Here is a 26,262-nt window from a genome sequence, read left to right on the forward strand (position 1 = left end):
GATCAAAGGCTTCAATATATGGTAATCCACAGGATTCAAATTCATGATTCAAGGGAAAGGTCAGAAAGACATGTTAATCAAATCTTAAATATCAAAGAGTAACTAAAACCTTGCCTCATGAAAGCATTTTTGCAAGCATAATTTAGATGGTCAGCACTGAGCCAGGGAAGCACCCTTCTATTCAGAGGACTCTCACATCAGGGAACATATCCCAGAGGAAAGAGACAATACTACATGAGGGGAAGAACTAAAACATGAAAATAGAGTTCCTTAATATTGCTTTGCATATATGAAAATAAGCCCACTTGCCCTCTATACTTCCCACGCATTCTCAGTTCTTCATATGAAACCATTTCTGGCCAAAATTTCTAGTTACCTATTTCCAGGAATCTATTTTATTTTCAATGAGGAATGTTCCTAGGAATCTATGTCCTAAGTAGTAATCTGCTCATGCTATTCCAAACATAAACCTTATTATCCTGAGGGATCTTTGCTATTTGGTTGCTTAGTCTTTCCTAAATAGTCAAAGAAGGAAATCTTTGTATTTCATTTTTGGTTTTGAATAATTTTTACTCATTATATCATTTATCATAGCATAACAGCGTAAATTCCAAAAAGGAAGGCCCAACATAAACCGAGAAATTGAATAGATACATCCATAATCCCTTTCTATTCTAATCCATACGCAAATATTTTATCATAATGGTTATAGAAGTGAATATTATTTCTATATTCTTTTCCCACATTTTTCACTATATATCATAGACACATATATATAAAATCTTCACATGTAACAACAGCAAGTGCTGTAAGGAACAGATTACAAGCTATCTAATTGGAAGATCATGTAGTAAAATGATACACTAAAATATGGTTTTCCAGCCTAAGTTCTAAACACTACAGCAACCTTTCAATTTTCTCAATAAGCCCACTAGTGTTAGCATTCCATTTACTCTTTATGGAAAAAGAGGTCTAACACTGGCAGTTGGCTTTGGCATATGATTTTCTCCGATTCAGGTCTGAGTGCTTTCTGCAAGGAAAAGTGCCAGTATTTATTATTTTCATAGGAATATGTCATAAGAATCAAATTTAACGTTGTATATGGAATTGCCAGATTGAAAAGTCATTCATAGACTTTCCCCCTTTCTTTTCCAGAACAAATCTGAGACACACAATTAACAGAGGACTGGAAGTTTCCCCACATATATTGTTTTTATAGTAGTTCTTCCAACTACATGTACTACCTTAAAATAAATTTTTTAAAAGAATTAAATAAAAAGGAATAAATCCCAGCTGATTTACAAACTAGTTACATTCATAGAGTTTCTCTTCAGTATGAGTTGCCTGATGCCTAATAAGTTTATAGCTATTAATGAAAGCTTTTCCACACTGAATACATGTAAAGGGTTTCTCTCCAGTATGAGTTCTTTGATGCACAATAAGTCGAGCACTCAAGCTAAATGTTTTTCCACACTGATTACATTCAAATGGTTTCTCTCCAGTATGAGTTCTCTGATGTTGAGTAAGGCATGAACTCTGTCTGAAGGACTTCCCACATTGACTGCATTCATAGGGCTTTTCTCCAGTATGAGTTCTCTGATGTACAACGAGAACATAACTCTGGCTGAAGGATTTCCCACACTGATTACATTCATACGGTTTTTCCCCAGTGTGAATTCTCTGATGCATAACAAGGTGAGAACTGCGGTTAAAAGATTTTCCACATTCACTACATTCATATGGTTTCTCTCCAGTGTGAGTTCTTTGATGTGCAACAAGCTGAGAGCTCCAGCTGAAGGATTTCCCACACTGATTACATTCAAAGGGTTTTTCTCCTGTGTGAGTTCTCTGATGAGCAACAAGTTTATAACTTTGACTAAAGGATTTCCCACACTGATTGCATTCATAGGGTTTTTCCCCAGTATGAATTCTTTGATGTGCAATAAGTTTATAGCTCTGGATAAATGATTTCCCACATTGATTACATTCATAGGGCTTCTCTCCAGTGTGTGTTCTTTGATGTGCAATAAGTTTATAGCTCTGCCTGAATGACTTTCCACATTGATTGCATTCATAAGGCTTCTCTCCAGTATGAGTTCTTTGATGCACAACAAGGACATAACTCTGGCTAAAGGATTTCCCACATTGATTACACCTGTAAGGTTTCTCTCCAGTATGAGTTCTCTGATGGGAAACAAGGTGAGAGCTCCGGCTGAAGGATTTTCCACATTCACTACATTCATAAGGTTTCTCCCCTGTGTGAGTTCTCTGATGTGCAACAAGATGAGAGCTCCAGCTGAAGGATTTCCCACACTGATTACATTCAAAAGGTTTCTCTTCAGAATTATTTCTCATGTTTTGAGTAAGGGAGGAACTATGAGAGGTTTCACTACATTTATATTGACTCTCTTCAAAAGGAATTCTCTGTTGTTCATTATGGGATATTTTGGGGTTCAAAACTTGCCCACATTCTTTAAAATCAAAGGTTTTTCCTCTTCCATGAATTTTTTCATGTATATGTAAGGGTGTACCATGGCAAAAAGATTGAATACTGTCACTAAATCCATAGGATTTATCTTTTGTTTGAGTTCTTGTAAACTGAATAAGGTGAATGCTCTGAGGGGGTTTTCCACATTCATTATTTTCATATAGTGTCTCATTCTCATTAATCTTCTGATGACTGTTTACAGCAGAATTAAGATGCCATTTTTTAGCATGTGATACATGTTTATGAATATGGTTTCTTATGGGTATAATTGGGGATGAAAATAGACTGGAATTCAGATCACTCTTCTCCCCAGGTTCACCACTTTTGCAGACTCTCTCATGAATAACTGCTTTCCTTTGAGTGAATGCCACTTCCTGCAAAAGTATCTCTTGTTTTTCCTGTTGCTTCTCCAACTGGTCTTTATAATCACCAACTTCTTCACATGAAGACAACCAAGGATCATCCCTTGTAAACCTCTCTATCTTCACTCCATTAGCTGGTTCTTCATCAAAAATCCTCTGCTTTGAAGTTGAATCTTTTTTTCCAACTGCAGTTGCCAAGTCTGAAAGAAAGCAATATAAGACATCTTAGCCAAAAAATATTAGAGATGGAAAAATGGAATAAAGCTAACAAGAAAGTATGAAAAATATATATGAATTTGTTTTCAAATACTGACCGATAACCTAGGTTGAAAAAGCAAAAGGGTGAGATAAAGCATTAAGTACAGAACTACCACAGCCCAATATTATAACAGAGCATTAAAATGGAACTATTGTAATCTTGGTTTAATCTTCGTCTGAATAAATAAGACTCCGGATGTCAAATACCTGCATATTCCAAAATAAGATCATCTACGTAGAACCTACAGAATTGCAACCCAATTTTGCAATATGTATAGAGAGTCTTTTCCACTCTTTAGTGCTACACAGGTGTTCACTAAGAGATTAGTGTCTACATATCCAGGAATTTCTGAAGGCATAAAACTTGCTAAATACTCTACTCTGTGTCAGTGAGACATGAGGAAACTATGTTTGTGAACAAAAGAAAAGGAATGGGGCATTATTATCCAGTTTCCTAAATACCTTAGGAACTAATACAGCCCCACAAATTTCTGTGATTCCAACTGAGAGAGACTAGAATTTTGCTCCTAGTAGCCTGGGTGGCTACTAAGTCAAGCAATAGAGAGTATATATGGAAAAAGTGGTCATATATACAGTCCACCAGGAGGTGAGAAATGAAGAAAAATGTGGCATCTTCTATGCAGATTTTTTCAAATGAACCTTCTACACCTGTAATGACCCCTATGTGTCTGGTTCTCACTTGAACACATGTATTGGAAAATTCTTTTTAAATTATTTCCCTTGCTCCAACTAGGAGATTGTATCTGGTTCAAAAAGCTGATAAGGAAATATATAGGAATTTGAGTGTTCAAAGCTGGGGACAAAAGAAAATTACTGCAGAATCTGGTCCCGGCCTTTGGTCTTTAGGAACATGAAGACTGAAAATCTCAAGCCCAAGAATCTGCACTATTTCTACCCTACAAACTAAAATTAATCTTTACTGGGGAATAAAGAGCACAAACACAATCTAGATGCAGCAAAAATCATTCGGGCTGCTGAATTTCACAGTTCTTAATCAATCAGAATGTGAAATCATTTCAGTAGATGGATCTTCATTAAAGAGGAGTGTATTCTTACCCCAAGAGACTAGGTCCCTGTGGTTCTCCAGGATCACATCTCTGTCCAGGGTCCTCTGAGCAGGGTTCCAAGTACCCTGTTCCTCCTGTGTGAAGTCCACAGTCACAATTTTGAAGTTCACTCCTTCCTAAAAAAGGACACACATTCCTGCTCAGCTGGGCATCATTTCCTTCCAAAGTTCATGGAGGAGGAAAAGTCTGACAGATGGAAAAAGGAAAATTGGTGACCTGGGAGTTGTCCTGAAATTGTCAGTGCCCAAAAGATTCCAGTCAAGATGTACAGGTGCCTTCTGGGTGAGCTCTTTGGGTTTTGGATGCTGGACCTGTTTTTACAACTCCAAAGAGGAGCACCAGATAAGAACTGATATAAACTATTTTATCTTGTCTGCCTTAAAAAGGATGCTTATTCTGACTTTTGCACTGGTGAATATAGAATTCCCACTTAGGAATTCCCCCTAAATTCCCAAGAAACTAATGAAACAGGGGTGGTTGATTTTTTTCTGTCAAAGGCCAGATAGTAAATATTTTACACTTTGCCAGCCATACAGTCTCTATCACACTACTCAACTCTGCTGCTATAGCAAGAAATTAGCCACAGAAAATATATAAACAAATGGGTGTGGCTACATTACAATAGATCTTTATTTACAAAAATAGCCACAGGCTGTACTTTGCTAATGCATAAGACAGAAAATGAAATGTGGACCTCGACGAAAAGCAGTATGTATAGATGAAGAACACTGGATGTAGAAGATAAAAAGACTTGGCTTTCTCACCTATAAAGGGCATATATCTGCTTAAGAAATACATCTAATCTGACAATCTGTCTTTTTTTCTTTTGAGACAGGGCCTCACTCTGTTGCCCAGGCTGGAGTATAGTGGCACAATCATGGCTCACTGCAGCCTCCATCTTCTGGGCTCAAGTGATCCTCCCACCTAGTCTCCCAAGTAGCTGGGACTACAGGTGTGCATCACCATGCTTGGCTAATTTTTAACATTTTGTAGAGACCGACCCTCATATTGCTTAGGCTGGTCTCAGACTCCTGTGTTCAAGGAATCTTCCCATCTCAGACTCCCACAGTGCTGGAATTACAGGGATGAGCCACCACACCTGACCCAATTGTCTTTTAGTGGTGAGTTTATTCCATTTCTATTTATTAGGCCTAATAATACCTGAATCATTGGGTTGAATGAATAATTACGATGATCTATGAAAAGCCACTAGCAGAGTTTACTGATGAAACAATAAAGGCCAGCAATTACAGGCTGAGTATCCCATAGCCAAAATACTTAGGACTGGAAGAATTCTGGATTTCAGATTTTGAAATATTTGCATTTACATGATGAGATGCCTTGAAGATGGGATCCAAGTCTAAACACAAATTCATTTATGTTTCATATACACCTTAAACATATAGCCTAATGGTAATTTTATGCAATTTTAAAAAAAATTTTGTGTATGAAACAGTTTTGACTGTTTTGACTGTGACTGGTCATATGAGGTCAAGTGTAGAATTTTCCACTTGTGGCATTATGTCAGGGCTCCAAAACCTTCAAATTTTGGACAATTTCAGATTTTCGGATTAGGGGTGCTTAGCCTGTACTGTTATGATTAGTAGGTCTCAGGATCCTGAAAGATTAACTGAGAGCCAAAGTGACCTTTATTCTGAACGCTCAGTCTTCAAATAACAGTTCTGTTTCTATCCATATCCAGCTGCATGGCAGAGCCTTTTAGGAGACATTTGCTGTTATTACTGCCATATAAACGGGGTCTCTTGGGCTGCCTCCTCTGAGCAGGAAAGGGCCTGTTCTTAAGATAACTGGGCAGGAATTTTAATCCAAAAAAGAAATGCTAAGGGTGATCTGTCCTTACCCAGGCACAGCAAAGGCAAGGAGAAGTCGAATGCCTCTTGCCACTAAAGGTTCTTTAAATAGACCAGGCATTCTTGAGCTGCAGTTCATGAATAGGATACAGGGTCCTGAATGCCATGAAAACACATGCAAAATACTGCTGTATATGCCTCTAAGTTTGAGCCTAAAAATTTCACTGAAACCTCAAATGTTTTCATGATTAGCCCAACGTGAAATTCAAAACGTAACTTGCCAACTGCCACCTGTATTTAACATTAGTCTTTAAGGTACTGTCTTTCAATCTGTAATGCATGCTTCTTTTTAATAAACACTCCCCCTTTCTGTGTAATATAGGTCTCTTTAGTATAAAGCTTGTTCAAATGTCAAACAGATAATACTAAACTAGATTAGCACCCCTACTCCACTCCCAACTATATATTCTCAAAGTTCCATGGACTTCTATAATCACACTTTCTTATTTGCATAATGGTCATCTCTGTCACTAGGCCATGATCCATGAAGGCAGGGACAAGGTATTTACAGTTTGCAAATGTAACTCCAATGCTTAGCATAGTGTTTATATATAGTAGATATTACATTTATATTTAACAGATTATTGCAGTAAGTGAATGAACACTATCAATAAACCTTCTAAGATATCAAAATAACCCTCACCCAAATTGATTTAAGTCATCCCCCCTCACCTGAATCTCACAAGCTGCACTCATTTGAAAAGGCCCCTCAATGTGCAGATACTAGCTTTTCTGGACTTCTATCCCACTTATTCTATTCTTCTCATTTGTCCCAAATTCCTCATGCCTGAAAATTCCTTCCCAAAATCTTCAACTGCCCTTGAAACTCATCTTTTGTAACAATAAAATAGGATGGGTGTGGTGGCTCATGCCTATAATCCCAGCACTTTGGGAGACTGAGGTGGGTGGATCATTTCAGCCCAGGAGTTCAAGACCAGCCTGGGCAACATGGTGAAACCCTGTCTCTACTAAAAACACAAAAAATTAGCCAGGCGTGCTGGTGCATGCCCATAGTCCCAGCTACTCAGGAGGCTGAGGTTTGGAGAATCACCTGAGCCTGGGAATTCAAGGCTGCAGTGAGCCATGATCACACCACTGCACTCCAGCCTGGGTGACTGGAGTGAGACCCTGTCTCAAAATCATAATAACAATAAAATACTGCAGTTTCAATATCCTTCACCAAACATTCCCTATACATCCCTGTGTTAATGGAGACTTATACTTCCTGCTGACGACTTCCCTCCTCCTCAGTCCTCAAAGGCTAAGAATGCTCATACTCTCCCATCCTAGATCTCAGCATCAAAGAAGGAGTGCATGTCCTCCCAGTTACTCTGAAACTCATGCCATTTACCTCACTTCTTGGAGCTCTGTCCTACCCACCTCCTGAACACCACCCCCACCCCCATTCACTGAAGATTCATACTTGGGATTTATCCTCTAATATAAGAACTTGTACTGTCTTGTCTCATATTGTCTACAGCATCTACTTGTAGAGTCAGCTGATGAGAATATAAAAATAACTGACTTTAATGAAGCACTTACGAGTTTGCATGAAGCACCACCATGGTGTCAGGCATTGTGCTAACATGTCACATGGATTATTCATTTAATTCTCACAGGGCTCCTGTGAGAAAACACTATTAGCAGTACTATTTTTTTCTTATGAAGACCAAGGGAGTCACAGAAAGTAAGACATACGCCTAAGGTTAGTAGTACAGGGATACAACCTCAAGCTTGCACATTGATGACTGTGTTCTCAGTCATCAATTCATATGGCTAACCCAAGTCTCATATTCTGAAGCTGTTCTTCATCAGCTCATTCTTCGGGGGACACCCCAGACCTTGAAATTGTCATAAAACACTCCACCTTTTGAATCACAAATACAAAACTGCCCACATTTCACTACAATGTCAGATTGCTCCACTGTATTGGCTCAGTTTTTTCCCTTTACTCTTGTTCCTTGAAAGTTTAGGGCCATTATGCTACCGAAATGTCTACTATTACCACTACCAGCCTATATTCTTTTTCATTTCTACTTAGTGGGCTCTTTATCACTTCCATATTAATTACTCAATTTAAGGTCCATGGATCATTCTTTTTAATCTTTCTACTTGACATATTTTTAAATTCTCTTTCAAGTATTCCCTTGACCTTTGGAGTGTCCACTCCATAGGAAGTGGACCTGGCAAATTACAAAAACTAAATGAATTTGAATGTCAATCTGCTATCTGTGGAAAGTGGGCTACAAATTGCCACTGCAGGGAAAAATCCACAAAAGCAGCAGGATAGAGTATTATAAATTAATGGCCACTATCTCTGAATGAACCTTTCAGATTGACCAGCAATCCTATTACATTTACTGGAGCAGCCTGATTCCTCTCATAATCCAAAATTGCTATTTTAAGCCTTCTCTACCCTTGTCATACATCTCTCCATTCCAATTCCCACCATCATGCTCATCTGATTTTTCACAGTGAAAGATCAAGCTTTCAAATAATTCCCTCAACCTCACTATTCCTATATACATCCATCTCCTCATATAGAGCTAATTTATTCAAGATGTTCTGAATTAATTTCTCTGGTGCTAACCAAGGACTCTGCTTTATAGTTTCTCTCTTGTTGCCTGATGAATAACTTTTTTTCCTCTACTAACTCCTTCCTGTAATCATTTAAACTGAATTGAATCTTTTCAATCCCTTTTAAAAAACCCTCAATCTCAAAAGTCCTTGAAGTTTTCACTTTCTTCTACCTTTCACACAATAACCAAACTTCTTAAAAAAGTTGTCCACTCTTGTCTCCATTTCCTCAGTTTCTTTCTTTTTTTTTTTTTTTTGAGATGGAGTCTCACTCTGTCACCCAGGCTGGAGTGCAGTGGCGCGATCTCGGCTCACTGCAAGCCCTGCCTCCCAGGTTCACACCATTCTCCTGCCTCAGCCTCCCAAGTAGCTGAGACTACAGGCACCCACCACCACACCCGGCTAATTTTTTTTTGTATTTTTTTAGTAGAGACAGGGTTTCACCATGTTAGCCAGGATGGTCTCGATCTCCTGATCTCATGATCCACCTGCCTCAGCCTCCCAAAGTGCTGGGAGCCACTGTGCCCGGCCTATTTCCTCACTTTCTACTCACTTCCCAGCCACGCACATTTCTCAATGTAAAGACAGAGGCCTTGCCCAACCTACCTGAGATGGGATGGTCAGAGACCCAGTGTCTTCTCCCTCGACTTTGATGATAATCTCTTGAGGAAGGAAAGAATCCTGAAAAGGCAAAACAGATGAGAAAAAGGAAAATAATCAGGGAGCTAAGTGGCAGCTCAAATCTCCTCCGGTCAGTGGGCTAAGATTTGACATACCACCTATTTTAACGCATCCCTCCCACCATATTTCTCCTCCCTCCTCCCAGTGGTAAGCTCAGCTAACCATGTGGAGAGAGAGAGGAGATACCTGGAGGAGCACCAAGGCCCACAGATACCTGGCATGAGGTCTTTGTGGGTCTTCTGGGCCAGCCCAGTTGCAGCTAAATGCAGCTGACCGAGTGATCCAATACACTAAGGAGCACTAAGACGCTAAGAACTGTCCAGCGGGACCTGCCAAAATTCCTGGGTCACAAAATTATAAGCAAATAAAATGGAATACAGCATGACCAATGCCAGAATCATAAAGAAAAAGATCAACAAATTAATTTCATAAGATGTTTAGCAGGCCGGGTGTGGTGGCTTACACCTGTAATCCCAATACTTTGGAAGGCTGAGGCAGGCAGTTCACTTGAGGTCAGGAGTTTGAGACCAGCCTGGCCAACATGGTGAAACCCCGTCTCTACTAAATATACAAAAACTGGCCGGGCATGGTGACACACACCTGTAGTCCCAGCTACTTGGGAGGCTGAGGCAGGAGAATCACTTGAACACAGGAGGTAGAGGTTGCAGTGATCCAAGATCACGCCACTGTACTCCAGCCTAGGCAACAGAGCAAGACTCCATCTCAAAAAAAAAAAAAAAAAAAAAAAAAAAAAAGGTTTAGCAAAAGGTGCCACATGATCAATAAGAATCTATACTATTAAGACTTCTTCCAAATTAGTAAAGGGTAGCCTCAACAGAAAAACAGACAAAGAAAAATGCACATGCAACTATGAAGAAATTGCTGTGAATATACAAACAGATGCTCGCCTCTTTACGTCAAAATCAAACATCTATTTCTTTATCTGTATATATTAGAGACCATAAGTTCACATGGATACCTCCAATTACAATTCAATAATACATTTTATTCTGTCTAGCTTTTCTCCTTTCTTTATGTATACTTTCTTTCTCTGGCTCCCATTTTCCTCTTTATATTTACTTATTTGCTCAAGCCCTGTACATAACCAACATCCTGACCACATCGGGTGTTTTTGTGAGTCACAGTCATTAGTCTGTTGCTAATGACTCCAGCTCTGGCAGCCTACTAGCCATGAGCTTCATATATTCTTAGAAGAAGTATAAATTGATCCAACCCTCCTGTATTGGCTATATATTAAATATCTGTATTTACAAATAATGCTTTATTTTGAAATCCTTAAAGATTCACAAGAAGTAGCAAAAATAAAGCCACACTCAGCTTTCCCTGGTAATATCATATATAACCACAGTACATTGTCAAAACCAGGAAACTGAAATTTTGGTACAATATTATTAATTCATGTACAGAGTTTATTCCATTTTTATGTACATTCTTTTATTTTTGTTTTTTTAAAGGCATTATTTTGTAAAGTGTAATGTAACATCCATTAAGTCTACTTGTAAGTACTTATCCTTAGGAAATAACATAAAGTACATCAGGATGCATGTACAAGAAACCTCATTAGCAAGTTACATTATCATAGCAAGATGGGAAGGGAGATTAAATGTCCACTAGGAAGTGCCTGGTTAAATAAATTATGCTTTATTCCGATGACTGAATATTATTTAGCAGCCAAGAGAAGAAATAAATTTGCATGTACTGATACATATAAATAACAGAAAGATGTCTGTTATATATTGCTGAGTGAAAAAATGAAGAACATTATACAGAAGATGAATAGATTTCTATAAAATATAAATATGCACGGAAAAATCTGGAAAGATGTTCTCAAAAGCATTAAAAGGAGTTATTCTTTGAAGGGGTAGAACTGAGGAGCAGGTTCACTGTCTCTCTTTTAATGCTGCATCCATGTTTTTCAAAAGCACTTATTTTAATTAAATATTTGGAAACCAGGAAAGGTGCTTCCCTCTTTAAAAATCACCTTGAAACAACACAATTCCTTTGTAGTATCCTCAGGTTTTTTCCTACAGGATACAATAATTCAGTCTGTTAAATGATAGCCCATTCAAGGATACTTTGCTCCCCCTCAAATCAAACACTGAAAAGCAACTACTGCTAATTTTTGATAACTCATTTCTTTAGAAGCCATTGGATCAAAAACTAAAAGAAAATAAAAGTGGCCAGGTGCAGCAGCTCATACCTGTAATCACAGTGCTTTGGGAGGCTGAGGTGGGAGGATCACTTGAGCCCAGGAGTTCGAGACCAGCCTCGGCAACATAGTGAGGCTCCCTTGTCTATACAAAATATATAAAATAGGCCGGGGTGGCTCACACCTGTAATTCTAGCACTTTGGGAGGCCGAGGTGGGCAGATTGCCTGAGCTCAGGAATTCGAGACCAGCCTGGTCAACATGGCAAAACCCCATCTCTACTAAAAATACAAAAAAAACAAATTAGCTAAGTGTGGTATACCTGTAGTCCCAGCTACTTGGGAGGCTAAGGCATGAGAATCACCTGAACCGGGAGTCGGAGTTTGCAGCGAGCTGAGACCATGCCACTTCACTCCAGCCTGGGCGACAGAGTGAGACTCCATCTCAAAAAATAATAAATAAATAAATAAATAAATAAATAAATAAGCCAGGCACGGTGGTACGTGCCTACAGTCCCAGCTACTTGGGAGGCAAAGGTGGGAGGATCACTTGATGTGAAGAGGTCAAGGTATAAGTGTGTCAATTTTTTCTCCTTATCTATCTAGAAAATATTTTACTATTACAGTAGGAATGGTTATTAAAAATGGCTAGCATTAATGTATTTAAAGGTAGGAAAGGATTCTCCAAACCTAAAAACACCACTATATATTTACTGGGTAGGTTGTGAAGTTCACAATAAGTATCAAAGAGCCAGAGCTGCTGCAATGTAAAGAAGGCCCAATGTGAAAGCCAAGAGGTTGTGTTGCTTGCATTACTACCACACATACTACAACAGTTAAACTGCCTTTTTATTTTTTGTAGAAGACAGGGTCTCGTCATGTTGCCCAGACTGGTCTCAAACTGCTGGTCTCAGCACCATGACAGTTTTGTCAGGAGGTTACCCTCTATGGTCTAAAATGGAGAGGAACCCTCAGTTCTGGGAATTGCCCACCCCATTCCTGAAAAACTCATGAATAATCCACCCCTTGTTTAGCAGAAAATCAAGAAATAACCATAAAAATGGGCAACCAGAAGCCCCTGGGGCTGCTCTGCTTATGGAGTAGCCATTCCTTTTCCTTTACTTTTTTGTTTGTTTGTTTGTTTTTGTTTTTGTTTTGAGACGGAGTCTCACGCTGTCCTCAGGCTGGAGTGCAGTGGTGCGATCTCAGCTCACTGCAACCTCCGCCTCCCGGGTTCAAGTGACTCTCCTGCCTCAGCCTCTTGAGTAGCTGGGACTACAGGCGCACATCACCACGCCCAGCTAATTTTTGTATTTTTTGTAGAGATGGGGTTTCTCCATGTTGGCAAGGATGGTCTTGATCTCTTGACCTTGTGATCTGCCCACCTTGGCCTCCCAAAGTGCTAGGATTACAGGCGTTAGCCACCATGCCCAGACTACTTTTAAAAATAAACTTGACTGAAAGAAAAGAAGAGATGAGAAGAACAAGAAAGAAAGAGAAAGAGCGAGAGAGAGAAAGAAAGAGAAAGAAAAGAAAAGAAAAAAAGAGAAAGAGAGAAAGAAAGGAAAGAAAGAGGGAAAAGAAAAAGAAAAAAAGAAAAGAAAAAGTAAGAAAAGAGAGAGAGAAAGAAAGAAAGAGAAAAGAAAACAAAAGAAAGAAAAAGACAGGAAAGAAAGAGGGAAGGGAAGGGAAAGAAAGAGGGAAAGGAAGGGAAAGAAAGAGGGAAGGGAAGGGAAGGGAAAGAAAGGGAAGGAAAGGAAAAGGAAGGGAAAAAGGAAAGAAATAGGAGAAGGAAGGGAGGGAGGGAGGATGGAAGGGAGGGAGGGAGGAAGGAAGGAAGGAAGGAAGGAAAAAGAGAAAACAAAGAGAAAAGAAAAGACAATACAAAAAAAACTACTGGTCTTAAGCAGTCCTCTTGCCTCAGCCTCCCAAAGTGGGATTACAGGCATGAGTCACCAGAACTGGCCTAAACTGCCTTGAAATTGCTGCATGAACATTACAAAATAGCCCAAAATGCCAGAAAACAAAAATAAAATTCACAATGCCAAAAACAGCCACAACCAAACTACAGATGGTACAAGGGAGCCACAAGTTTTGACCCCAAACTGTTAATGGATTCAATCTTATCTGGCCTGAAAGAAAAATTACATTCCTGATAACACACCTGTGACAAATACATCTTTTCTTAAAAAATGCCTGGGAAATGAGAAAAGTTACTCAAGAAAGGAAAATTTGTAAATGCTAACCTGTATTTTAAGTTATTACAAACTCCTTCAGATAATAGAACACTGTCAGTTAATTTAAAAAAAAAAAAAAAAGCTAATATCAGTTAAGAAATAATACCAAGAATTGGACAACTTAATGTTTTTCTCAGCAGGTACTTGGCAGAAACAAAATTCCAAAATGTCACTATCTGCCATAACTGCTAAAACTATTATACTTGGAGAATATGGTTGCACCTCCTCTTGAATGAAAACTGTTTTTAGCACCTTTTTGTTTAAAAGTTTTCACAAGAAAACAAAAGAAAGCTCATCTTTCCTCAAGGTAGATGCTGGATGAAATGTCCTTCCTTGCCCTGACCCCAGCAGTCAATTCTATCACTTTACCCTGCTTTCATATCTTCACATCACATATATTCTTCTACCTTTGGCTTTTTATTTAACTCTTCCACTAGAGTGAGTTTCATAAGAGCTGAGATCTTGTCTGTCCTGTTTACCATGGCTCCACCATGCTTAGATCACTACTGACACATAGGAGGCTCTTCATAAATGTATGCTGACTATAAACAGCCACTAGGAGAAGGGACATGGAATGTGCTACCTGTACCTTTGCATTTGTCCCTGGAGTCCCTGGAGGCACTAAAGCAAAGCTGAGCTCAAGCCCCTCCCCTGGTTAGAGGAAACCTTTGTTGGGTGCCTTTTCTTCGCAGAAAATTCAAAGTGTCAGTATCCAGAACCTGCTCCCAACTTACTCTTACAAACTAAATGCTCAGAAACAAGCTTGCAACAAATGCATGTGAGCCTGTGCATGCATGCACACCCACACACCCTGACTTTTTCCCTAGGTCCTACTCACTTTGGATTACTGACCATTTGAGGAATATCTCCTGAATTTACATCTTAGCTTCCTCAGTTTCCTTCAGATAATGTCAATGTAATCTATCATTTGCCTAGTATTTTTAGTAATACATAGAGTACTTCAACACAGAATTTCCATCTCACAAAATCATCTAAACTTTTTTTTTTTTTTTTTTAAGAGCTAGAGTCTCATTTTGTTGCCTAAGCTGGAGTGCAGTGGTACCATCATAGCCTACTATAGTCTTGAACTCCTGGGCTCAAGCTATCCTACTGCCTCAGCCTCCCAAGAAGCTGGGACTACAGAGGCACGGCACCACAGCTGGCTAGTTTTTTTGTTTTTATTTTTTGTAGAGATGGGAGTCTCACTATGTTGCTCAGGCTGGTCTTGAACTCCTGGCCTCAAGTGATCCTCCCATGCTGGCCCCGCAAAGTGCTGGGATTACAGGTGTGAGCCAGTTTACCTGGCCTAAACTTTTTTTTTTGAAGAAAAGAGTAATATGTCTATTTCACCTATGCAGAAATTAATGGTAATAAAGTTTAGTAAGCTCATTTAAGTCCACTGATTGCCTGACACAAACTCTTCTGCTTTCCATTGTCTTACCAAAGTCTGTCTAATCACCCAAGGCCCAGATCAAATGCCACCTCCTCCATGAAGCGTTCCCAGATAGCAGAAAGCTTCATCTCTTCTTCTCTCAGGACTTCTTAGCTTTGCTGGCCCTTTACTATACCAGTAAAATTATTCTCTTCGTATTACTACCATTTCTATATACCTCTCCCCGGGGTCCTGGGTTCTATATTAGAAAGCACTGTATATTTTTTATCTTTGTATTCTCCTCAGTATTGAGTAGGAGCACAATAAAAGTTCTCTGCATTTGACAAGACTAGAGACATGTGCAGAGTTTGGGACATAGGAATAGAATTAAAAACCTTTACTCTACTTTCTGTATGCTCTGGAGCATCTTTAAATTACTCTCTTGTTCAACAGTCACCTCTCTAGGTCATAAAGGAGCATTTCCCTTTTTCTTTGCAGACTTTACAAAATGGGAACAGGAATTAGACTGTTGACTTGCACAGAGAAAAGGGTTGTGGGCAGGAGATAATAATTGTTCCTCCTGTAACGTACGTGGGACCCCATGGGTCCCCATGGGACCCAAAGCATGGGGAAAGAGACAAGCAGAGCTATCACAGAGTGACCTGTCCGCTTCACAGTGAGACAGTGGTCAAATCAGACCTAGGGCTAGGGCTATTTATGCTCACCTATAAATAGAGATGACCAAATATTCCTTTCCCAATCTGAGGCATTCTTGGCGCAATAAAATGAAGTTTCTAATCAAATCACAGAAGTATTACTGGACTCAATTCTCAGAGCTTTGCTTTGGGGGTCTACTGGCAGGAAACCCTCTATATCTGTGAGGACATTTAGAAAATACAGGCGTCACACAGGCAGACTTCTTGGTGTGTTTCCATCTCTTCCTGCCCTGGGAGCTGGAAGGTGGAGCTCACATTTCAGCTCAAGGGATATGGCATCCACAAGGCCCATGTGGGAGGCCCTGAGGTTTCTTAATCACCAAATCTAGAAGGCATAAAACCAATCTTCACAAACTACAGCACTGGAAAGAAGGTTCCCTTCCCTGATTTTCTCAGAAATCATCCTGACAAGAGGATCCCTTTAGTCCTCATGCACAAGAAAATTCCCTCTCCGGCCCCACCTTATCATCCATGAATAATTCTCACTGTCCTGAAATATACGGAATAGACCATCCACATAGGGCCACCAACAACCTGCACAACTTCGAATGTTGAGAACGACAGTGGATGGGTGAGAGTCTACCACCTACTTGGCAGCAGTTTTGGTCTCAGTCCCTGAAGGCAGGTAGGGCTCAGAGTTGGCTCAAGGCCTTCGCTGGACCAGCTGCTACTTCCCTGTGTATGAGCCACTAGAATCTCTAAGGTGATGCTCCAATACCCAGATGGTTTCTTCCTAGATCGGCTCACTGGACTCATGGCCTTTGTTCAAAGCAAAGACTTTGGCTCCCTTGATTTTTCTCTCCCTTCCAGGGTTCTAATATCCTTCAGGTCCAAATCAAGTACTGGTTCATATTCTGATAATAATTAAAATTAACTAGAGGACATTCAGAGTTGAGAAGTGTGGTAGCCAGACTCTGAGATGGTTCCCAAAGACCCTTACTACCCAGTATTCATGCCTTTGTGTAGTCCTTGCCCAGTGGTACCAAGGTGGGTCTGTGTGACCAACAGAATATGGAAGAAGTGATGGTGTGTCACTTCTGAAATCAGATGATAAAAGACATTGTGGCTTCATCTTGATTGTGTGCAACTAAGTGCTCTTGCTCTCTCTTGCTCTCTCTCTCTCTCTCTCACCGGGATCATCTGCTCTGGCAGAAATCCACTGCTATGCTGTTAACAGCCCTGGAAAGAGGCCTCTCTGGTGTACAGCACCTCTTGCCAACAGCCATCTGAGTGAGTTTGCAACAATATCCTCCCACCTAGTCAAGCCTTCAGAAGTCAGCAGCCCAGACAACAACTTGCCTGCAACTTCATCAGGGACCCTGAGCACCAGAAACAACCAGTTAAGCTGACCTGGATTCCTGACCCTCAGAAATTGTGTGACAAAATAAACACTGGCTATTTTAAGCTGCAAAATTTTGGGGTATGTAATAACAGATAACTAACACAACAAAGAGGACGTTTTTGCTTTTCCTATGTAGCCTTGGAAAGTATAAGAAGCGCATTTCTGGTTGTGAGAACTAAGTCGTGCAGGGCAGTGCTGTCTGCCTCATCTTTCCCCACAGTGCTCTGCACAGGGCCTTACACTGGTTAGGCAGTCAATAAATATGTGACGAAAGTCATATAATGAACAGACTTCTAATTCAGCTCACAAAAAAGAAAATGGTAAAAGGACCATTAAGAGTCCCAGAAAACACCTAGTGCCTCGCTTAAATTAAAACACCAATGGCCACATCAAAACACGTTCTACCAGCCAGGCACTGCAGCTCACCCTGTAATCCCCGCACTTTGGGAGGCCAAGGTGAGAGGATGGCGTGATCCCAGGAGTTCGAGACCAGCCTGAGCAACACAGCGAGACCCTGTCTCTACAAAAAATAAAAAATTAAAAAATTAGCTGGCCATGGTGGTGTGCACCTGAAGTCCCAAATACTCAGGAGGTTGAGGTGGGAGGATCACTTGAGCGCAGAAATTCCAGGCTGCAGTGATCTATGTTGGTGTGTGCCATGTACTCCAGACTGGGTGACAGAGTGAGACCCTGTCTCTTAAAAAACAACAACAAAATAACAAAAGCCCACACATTTTATCTGTAGTTTTGATAAAGATATAAATGTAAACTTATATTTGCTTAACTCTTTCTAAAACAATTGCACATGTATACATGGAATCCCATACAAAACATTTATATCAATGCTATTTGTAACAGCAAAAAAATTTAACACTAAAGAGCCATTAACAATAAACCCATAAAACCTGTAACATATTTAGAAGGTGAAATGTGAGCACTAGGTATGCGTAGTGATATTGGGATGTCACTGCTCCCAGCCCCCCACGGACAGACAGGGAATCTGTGTGCACACATACGCACACAGACACAAGCACACATCTTTATATATTTCTAGATTAATGTGTACTGAAAACCATGAGCCCACATTAAAACCTCCAATTCCCACTGCACACCAGAGTCCACTCAAATGTTCTTTCTTGCCATATCTGTACTTCCCTGATTTGACGGCAAGGCGCCTGGCTCCAGTCCCTTATTATATACACTTACTTATCTCACCTAGCCCCCTGTAGGCAGCTCCTCTCCCATTTCCACAATGACACCCTCTCCCTATGGATGCTTTCCCAGACTCCCTGGGCTCTGCCACCCCACACTAGGCCACCCTCTGCCCAGGGGAGCTCCTCACCCTGCTTAGGCTTTGACTCCCCGGGCTAGGCTGCCCCATCTCTCAGACTCACTCCTCTGCCACTTGGACTTGGACAGCCCACGTCAGGCCACCCCACTGTGTCGGTACCCTCCACATGCTGCTGGGCTCTGACACCCCTGCAAGCCACCCTCAACATGCTCATGCTCTGACATGCCACACCAGGCTGCACCCCACCCCCAACACAGGTGCACGTCTCACCCCACTCTGGCTCCAACACCCCATCTACCATGGACACATGCTCACTGCACTTGGGCTCCAACTGCCCCCAATGAAGCACCCCCTCTCTGGATGCCTTGCTCACCTGCTCTGACCCCGTCACCCCACACCAGATCTCCATATATGGACACTGGCCTCACTCACTTGGGCTCTGACACCCACATTGGGCTGCCCCACGTGCACAAGCGACTTCTTCATTCCATTTGGGCTCTGACTGTGCTGGGATGTCATCCTGTGCAGATGCACTCCTCACCCTGCTTGGTCACTGACACCCTACACATGGACACTCTCTTCACAGCAGGCAGTCCCGACAACCGTAGGTGCCCCCTAGCACTGCCCCACCTCATGGCTTCAGGGCTGACTTGTTCAGGAAGAGAAAGGAGAAGCTCTAATTTAACAGTTTTAAGAAATTAAGAGTTTTCAAAGAATATTTGCAGTAGGAAATGTTCTAAATTGTTAATTTGTTTTTTAGAGACAGAGTCTCACTCTGTTGTCCAGGCTGGAGTGCAGTGACACAATCATAGCTTACTACATCCTAGACCTCCTGGGCTCAGGCGATCCTCCCACCTCACCCACTCAAGTATCTGGGACTATAGGTGGGCACCACTATCCCGGCTAATTTTTAAAATTTTTTATAGAGACAGGGTCTCACTATGTTGCCCAGGCTGGTCCTGTACTCCTGGCCTCAAGCAATCCTCCCACCTCGGCCTCCCAAAGTACTGGGATTATAGGTGTGAACCACTGTGCTTGGCCAATTGTTAGTATTTTTCCCTTAAAGTGCACTGTACAAAAATATGAAAATACAAGCCAGGTGTGGTAGCTTATATCTGTAATCCTAGCACTTTGGGAGGTTGAGGTGGGAGGATGGCTTGAAGCCAGGAGTTCAAGACCAGCCTGGAAAACATAGTGAGATATCGTTTCTACAAAAAATTTTTAAAATACACACACAAAAAAAAATTAGCCAGGCTTGGTGGTGCCCACCTGTAGTCCCACCTATTCAGGACGCTGAGGCAGGAGGATGGCTTGAGCCCAGAAGTTTGAGGTGGCAGTGAGCTAGGATTGTGTCACTGCACTCCAACCTGGACAACAGAGCAAGACCCTGTCTCAAAAAAAAAAAAGGAAGAAAGAAAAGAAAAAGAAAACACAGATAAATAAATGATAAAACAACTACAGATAATGTTTGTTAACTGATTGCTATATTTATAGTCTTCTAACATATTTTCTATATACCCAAAAACTATATTCCTTTTTAAAAGGTGATGATTTCTAAGTGCAATTTACTTAACATAGGTAATAAGTACCTTTTTCTGTCATTAAATTTGCATTATCATCAGTTTCAATGGCTACAGTGTATTCTATTTCACGGTCTTATCGTAATTCACTCAGCTATCCTCTTGCATCGCACATTTAGCATATTTCCAATTGTTCATTCTCAAAGCTGTGAATTGCTGGCCAAAAGGGAATCAGCATTTTGAGGGCTTTTGATTCAGGATGCCAGATTCCTTCCAGAAAGAGTTATCTGGGCTAAAAAGGTGAGACAACTAGCAGGGAGATTCATACAATATATAGTAAGTGTTAGAAGCCTGATGGCCATGAGGGCCCCAAACCCCCTAGAAGGCTGCAAAGAGAGTCAGGGAGGAGCCACAGCCTCCCAAGCCCAGAGGGTCAGGCTGCAGACAGACCCAAGCTCTGGGTCTCTCTGGGAAAGGTGGCTCCACTCACCTGTGCACAGGCCTTCGGGGGCTCTGGGGGCTTGTCATCCTGCTCTTCCATGCTCTCCTCCAGGCACAGCTGGGTGCTGAGGTCCTGAGCTGCACTGAGAGAAGCCCCAAGTACAGCATGAAGATGTAGGTCTGCCGGAACTGCTGGGCCCCCCACCCCCATTAGCCCCTGCTCCCAGGATGCAGGATGCATTCCCATAGCAAACGCACTTCTGGAGGTTCCTGCCAGCTTCCTGCCCAAATACCTGTGTATGTACTGAGAGTCTCTCAGTCCCTCTCCCAGGCCAAGTTTCTGCAGCTCCAACCTGGTTCCTCACTATCTTGGGCCCCTGGACCATCTACCTATAAGCCCAGCTTATGCCCAACATGGCCTTCTGCCCACCACCAAAGTCCGCAGCACCAGTCCATCCCTCTCCTATTCCACTGGGCCCTGGGATCCCCACAAATATGAGGCATATCGAGGACCCCCTGGTGTTCACCCCATCCTATCCCTACCAACCTCAATCTACAGCCCCAAACAGCACTTCTTCCTAGGGCCGGAATCACACTCACTGCCTAACTGCATGAAGCTGCTGACACAGCTCCACTGCTCCCAGGAACTGATTCAACAACTAAGACTGATCCTACCCTTCCATCAGCCAGAACTGCCCCTCCAGCAATCCAGCGCAGAGGGCCACCCACTTCCTGCTCAAATAGCCAAGCATATATGCACAGAGCTCAGCTATACCCACATCCTGTTGCCTCCACACTTCTGGGGTCCACTGGCTCCTACTCGAACAGCACCAGCCAGATTCCCACCCTGACACCCTCCCAGGCCCTGAATTTGTAGCTCTAAACCAGTCCCTCCACCAACTTGGGTATACTCAGGCCTGAAACTAGAACAAGGCCTGCATAGGACTGGGGGCCTCCAACAGACACCAGCACAAGCCAGACAAAAGCACCCCTACCCAGGCTCTAAATACATGTCTCAGAAGCTCAGGTGCCTCTGCACCAACTAGGTGTTTTAGGATCCAAGGCTAGAGCGGCCCCTGGCAAATCCTACCCTAGGCACCCCACCCCTGCACCCCATCTCTCCCACTTACTCTCTCCCCTGCTCCCACCATATTCTCACTTAGCATAGTGTAGGTTCACAATGCAGCTGTTTCCTGAAATTGCACCCAAACTGTTTCCTCCACCTTACTCCACAGCCCCCTGCTTGAGCCACACCTGCCCAGATTCCGACCAAACATCTTTCGGGGCACCTGTGGCTCAGGAAGATCCTGTCTTTCCACCAACCTGGGCACCATCAGGCTGTGATCAGGGTTCCAATCACACAAAGACCCCAGCACCCTCTGTCTAAAACTCATCTCCGGCCTCCTGTTTCCCAACCAAACACCGGTGTGTGTGCACAAGGGGTGCCTGACACAGTCCCGCCCCTCTGCAGCTGCTCCCTCCACACGCCTGGGCATCCTCAGGCAGAATCAGGGTCTTAGGACTGCCCATGCCTCCCCAATCTGCCCAAATGCCAGCAAATGTGCAGAGTGCTGCTGGAGCAGCCCCGTGCCTCCTAAGACCAGATCCAAACTGGAGCCCCCAGGCCTCTACTCCACAGCCACTGCACATGGGCCACCCACCTAGGCTCCCTCCTCCTACTGACACAGCCACAGAGCAGGTTCGTGCTCACAATCTGCATCCAGGACCTGGCTCCTCTGCCAGTCTGGGGGCACAACCTGCTCCTGAGACAAGAATCTACATCCCTCACCCTGTGTCTCAACCTGCCTGGGACATCTCAGGTACCCACAGCCTCTGTGTCAACTGCCCCACTATTTGCCTGCAGCCAGGACACTACAACAACTAAACAGTAGCTTGAGCATACAGCTCCATAATCAGCCCCTGGACTTGGGCACTCGCCAGCGTGGGGGTTCTCAAGTCTACGATACAGCAGCTCAATGGGAACTGGGACCTTTGGCCTTCTCTTGCCCAAACATGAGGGCCTGGGTGTTGTACAGTCAGCTCTTCCCGGGACCAAATCTGCAGCACAGACTCTGTCCCTCTACTAACCTGCACATTCTCACGCCTGCAAATAGGGTACCCAAGTAAAGGTCTCAGCAACACCTGCTTCATAACGATGCTGGCAACATACTGCTTCCTCCCCAGCTACCAATTTGATGGCAGCTGTTGCAGCTCTGTCCTTCCTGGACTCAAATTCTGTATCTCCAACCCGCAGTCTCTGCCCACCTTGAATGCCCTAGAGCTCTGCACTATCCTACATAGGTCCCTACTATCAATTCAAGTTTCTGTTTTCCATTCAGACACCCCCAGGACGTGCCGGGGGCCCTCTGCCCAGAACCTGTTTCTAGGCCCTGATACTCTCCTTCTGCCTGGGAGTTTGCTGCCCATGGGTAATTCCCACCAAGGGTTCACTAGCAACACTGCCTCTTCTGGGACAAGAATCTGCAACTCCAATCCGGTCTTTCCACCAACCACAGCGCCCCCAGATCTTGCTCCAGGGGCCCAGAGCCCCCTGCTCGGAATCTTACCTACAACCTTTTGCTTCCTACCCAAATACCTGATCAAGAGTAAAAGGACAGTGGCACAGCCCCTCTTCTCCAGAAACCACAATCTGCAATGGAGCACTCCATCAACCCGGACACCCTCAGGCCTCCACTAAATAAGCCCGGCATTGGAGGAGGCGAGTTCTCAAGATGTCCCCTTACATCAATGCATGTGCCCTGTGTTTCAGCAACCTGGGCATCCTCAGGCCCCAGACAAGAGCACCACCTGACCAAGCACCCGCGCATGCACGCAGAAGACAGTCGCGGAATATACAGCTGTGTCAGTAACTCCATCAACCCCGGTGACCCGAGGCTAAAGCGCCACCCGCACAGATACCAGGTCTCCCCGCTACACTCACCACCGCTTCCAGCTTCCCGCGTAGACCCTGCGCATGCGCGCATCGGACACCAAGCGCTGCCCCACGCCCCTACCAACCTGGGCGTCCGCTGGCCCGCAGCCCAGGCTGGGCCTGTCACCGCCTCAGTGCCTGGCACGGCTCTGCGGCAGGACGAACTCGGGTTAAGCAACCCCCTGCCCCGATTCTGCAACACGGCCGACTCGGGTTAAGCTAGTTCGGTCCCCTCTCCTAGTCAGCATCCGCAAGGCCGCTGGGGTTAATTCTGAAGGGCCGAGCTGCTCGGCGACAGCAAGCGTCCGCGCGCGGGACAATGGCTGCGCTTGTGGCCGAACGCGGAAGTGCACTTGGGCTAGGAGAGCCAGAACTACAATTCCCAGAAGCCTCCGCGGCGCGGGCGGTGAGTGGGCGGGGTTCCGTCTCCTCCAAGGAAGTGGGGGTGGGGACCCGGCCAGAAGCTAAGCGGTTTTCCGCGTCCGGGGCCTGGCGGGGCGCCGCACCTGTGCACGTGCAGGTCTAGGGGGAACACTAAGACCAGCCGCGGGACCGGGAGGCCAAAGCCAGTGCAGCGACGCGTGGGGAGTCGCTCTGGCGTGACGTCAGAATCCAATAGAAATGGCGGGGACCCTTTCTGGGTTCCCCCTGCCTGTCAGACGCTGCGCGCGACCCCTTGTCTCCTCTAGTCCAGGGGGAAACCTGTGAGACAGTTGCGACATCCCCATTTTACAGTGGAGGGAGCGTCTACCGAACTCTTCAGGATCTATGTTTTTACATTCAATAATACTAAAATATAAAGAATCATTTTATTTTTAAATTTTGAGTTCTTTCTTTGCCTATAAGGCCTGAAGGATATGTTCGTCCCACCTCTCCCCTTTTCTCTGTTTTTTTGTTTTGTTTTGTTTTGTTGTTTTGAGACGGAATTTCGCTCTTGTCGCCCAGGCTGGAGGGCAATAGCGCGATCTCGGCTCACTGCAACCTCCACCTCCCGGATTCAAGCGATTCTCCTGCCTCAACCTCCTGAGTAGCTGGGATTACAGGCGCCCGCCACCACGCCCAGCTAATTTTTGTATTTTTAGTAGAGACGGGGTTTCACCACGTTGGCCAGGTTAGTCTCCAACTCCTGACCTCAGGTCATCCGCCCTCCTCGGCCTCCCAAAATGCTGGGATTACAGGCGTAGTCCCCTTTTCTCTTTGCCATCATTTCTTGCCCGTTTGCTTGGCACATTTCCCCATTCTCCAACAGATCCAGCAGACTCCAGCCCCCGGGCGTTTGCATGTGCTGTTTGCACTCCCTGGCAGCCTCTCCTGAGGGATTCATTTGGCTCTCACCGTCTGGTCATTAGGGGAATATCATCTTCTCATGAGGCATTGCCCCACCACCCGTTATTTCCTGGAAGTAAACGGGAAGTTGTGAACTTGCAAGCAAACGCTTCCCTCCCCACATGCTCCGTGCCTCCCCCTTCATCTTTTATTTTTTTTCTCTAAAGAACTTTTCACTATCTAGCACACTATATATTTTAAGTATTTATTTGGTCTACTGTCTGACCTACCACTACGATGTCAATTCCATAAGGAAAAGCATTTGTATCGATGTTGATCACTGCTGCATCCCCAACACCTAAAAAAAAAAAAAGAGACCTGGCACATAATAGATGCTCAATAAATATTAGTTGACTAAATAAAGGTTGCTGTCTCTGTATTAAACACTTTAATATTTCATTACCAAGCCCAGTCACCCTATGAGGTAGTTGTGTTAATTTTCATCCTATCAGGGAGGTAGCTGAAAATTGGAGCCCTGCTGTATGAAAATACATAATTTTTTAGTTTTTCAAATGGTTGTCAAAGCACTCCTGTAGTTTTCTTCACGTAAATTCTGACCTTTAACAACAATGAATTATTACTATTTGAAATGTAGTCTCTATCCCCAAAGTTTCTTATTATTGGTTATTGTGGCTGATCTTTTAAAAAAGACTTATTTTGTATCTGGTTAACCTACTGCAATGTTATTAATTCTTATAATACTCCAGTTGACTCTCTTGGCTTTTCTGTTGAGACAGTTATCTACAATTTCATCTTTTCCTTACCAGTATTTTAAATTAGACATTCTCTTTCATGTTGGATTATATTGGCTACCATTTCCAAAAAAGTATTACTAAAAGAGGCATTCTTGTTGGTGTTCTTTTAATGGACATATCTCTGAAGTTTGAGGGTTAAATGTGACATTGGTTTCTAAATTGAAGTAAGTAGCTTATTTTTTTAACCTTTTATTTTGTAAATTTCAAAACAAAAGTAGGGACTCAATTAATGACCCCCTCATGACCTATGTCATCCAACTTAAATATTTTCACTCAGTCTTGTTTCATCTGTATTTCCACCTGTGTTGTGCATTTGAGACCAAGAAGTTGAACTCTAGAGTCCATGCTCTTAACTTTTACATTATGTTGCCCCTTGTCTACACATCAATATCTTTCCTCTACATGCAAGCAATACTAAGTTTGCAAACAAGACAGAAAAACTTCATATGTATTCACAAAAAAGCAAAAAAAAAAAAGCCTTATAAATAAATTTAGTAAGATAGATACAAGTCATCTGAGGAAACCCTCAAAACCTTACTGAGAGAGAAAATGGACAAATAGAAATGCCGTGTTGCTAGCTGTGTTGTAAAGATGTAAAATCTTGCATACTGATCTGCAAATATAAATATGACAAAATCAGAATGGGATATTTTGAGTGTTAGCTCATCTTCCTGTTTTCACTTGATTTATTTTTCTGCTAATTGTTTAAGATATTCAGAAAATAGGCCAGGCGCAGTGGCTCACACCTGTAATCCCAGTACTTTGGGAGGCTAAGGCGGGCCAATCACGAGAATCATGAGGTCAAGGGTTCGAGACCAGTCTGGCCAACATGGCAAA

At 43.0% G+C, this 26,262-nt stretch overlaps 1 protein-coding gene across 10 annotated transcripts; it reads right to left on the reverse strand.

Moving 5' to 3' along the window:
* Positions 1 to 549: 549 nt before the first annotated feature.
* ZNF180 (zinc finger protein 180) lies at positions 550 to 23,698 on the reverse strand. Of its 10 annotated transcripts, none has more exons than XM_009232694.4 (5): positions 23,354 to 23,695; positions 20,462 to 20,550; positions 9,251 to 9,325; positions 4,186 to 4,312; positions 550 to 3,050 (listed from the first exon to the last, which is right to left on the reverse strand). In XM_009232694.4, exons 1-5 carry the CDS (start codon positions 23,394 to 23,396, stop codon positions 1,306 to 1,308), a joined length of 2,079 nt encoding a protein of 692 aa, XP_009230969.3. In that variant the 5' UTR covers positions 23,397 to 23,695; the 3' UTR covers positions 550 to 1,305.
* Between the last annotated feature and the right edge of the window lie 2,564 nt (positions 23,699 to 26,262).

The sequence above is a fragment of the Pongo abelii genome, chromosome 20, assembly GCF_028885655.2.
Source record: "Pongo abelii isolate AG06213 chromosome 20, NHGRI_mPonAbe1-v2.0_pri, whole genome shotgun sequence".
In the NCBI taxonomy this organism is placed as follows: Eukaryota; Metazoa; Chordata; class Mammalia; order Primates; family Hominidae; genus Pongo; species Pongo abelii.

Excerpts from the sequence above, each read along its gene's own strand:
- ZNF180 (XM_009232694.4), bottom strand. The coding sequence starts at position 23,396 with ATGCGCGCATGCGCAGGGTCTACGCGGGAAGCTGGAAGCGGTG. Across the intron at positions 4,313-9,250 it reads CTCTGACCATCCCATCTCAG|GAAGGAGTGAACTTCAAAAT; the intron begins GTAGGTTGGGCA and ends GTCCTTTTTTAG. Across the intron at positions 3,051-4,185 it reads CAGGGACCTAGTCTCTTGGG|ACTTGGCAACTGCAGTTGGA; the intron begins GTAAGAATACAC and ends GCTTTCTTTCAG.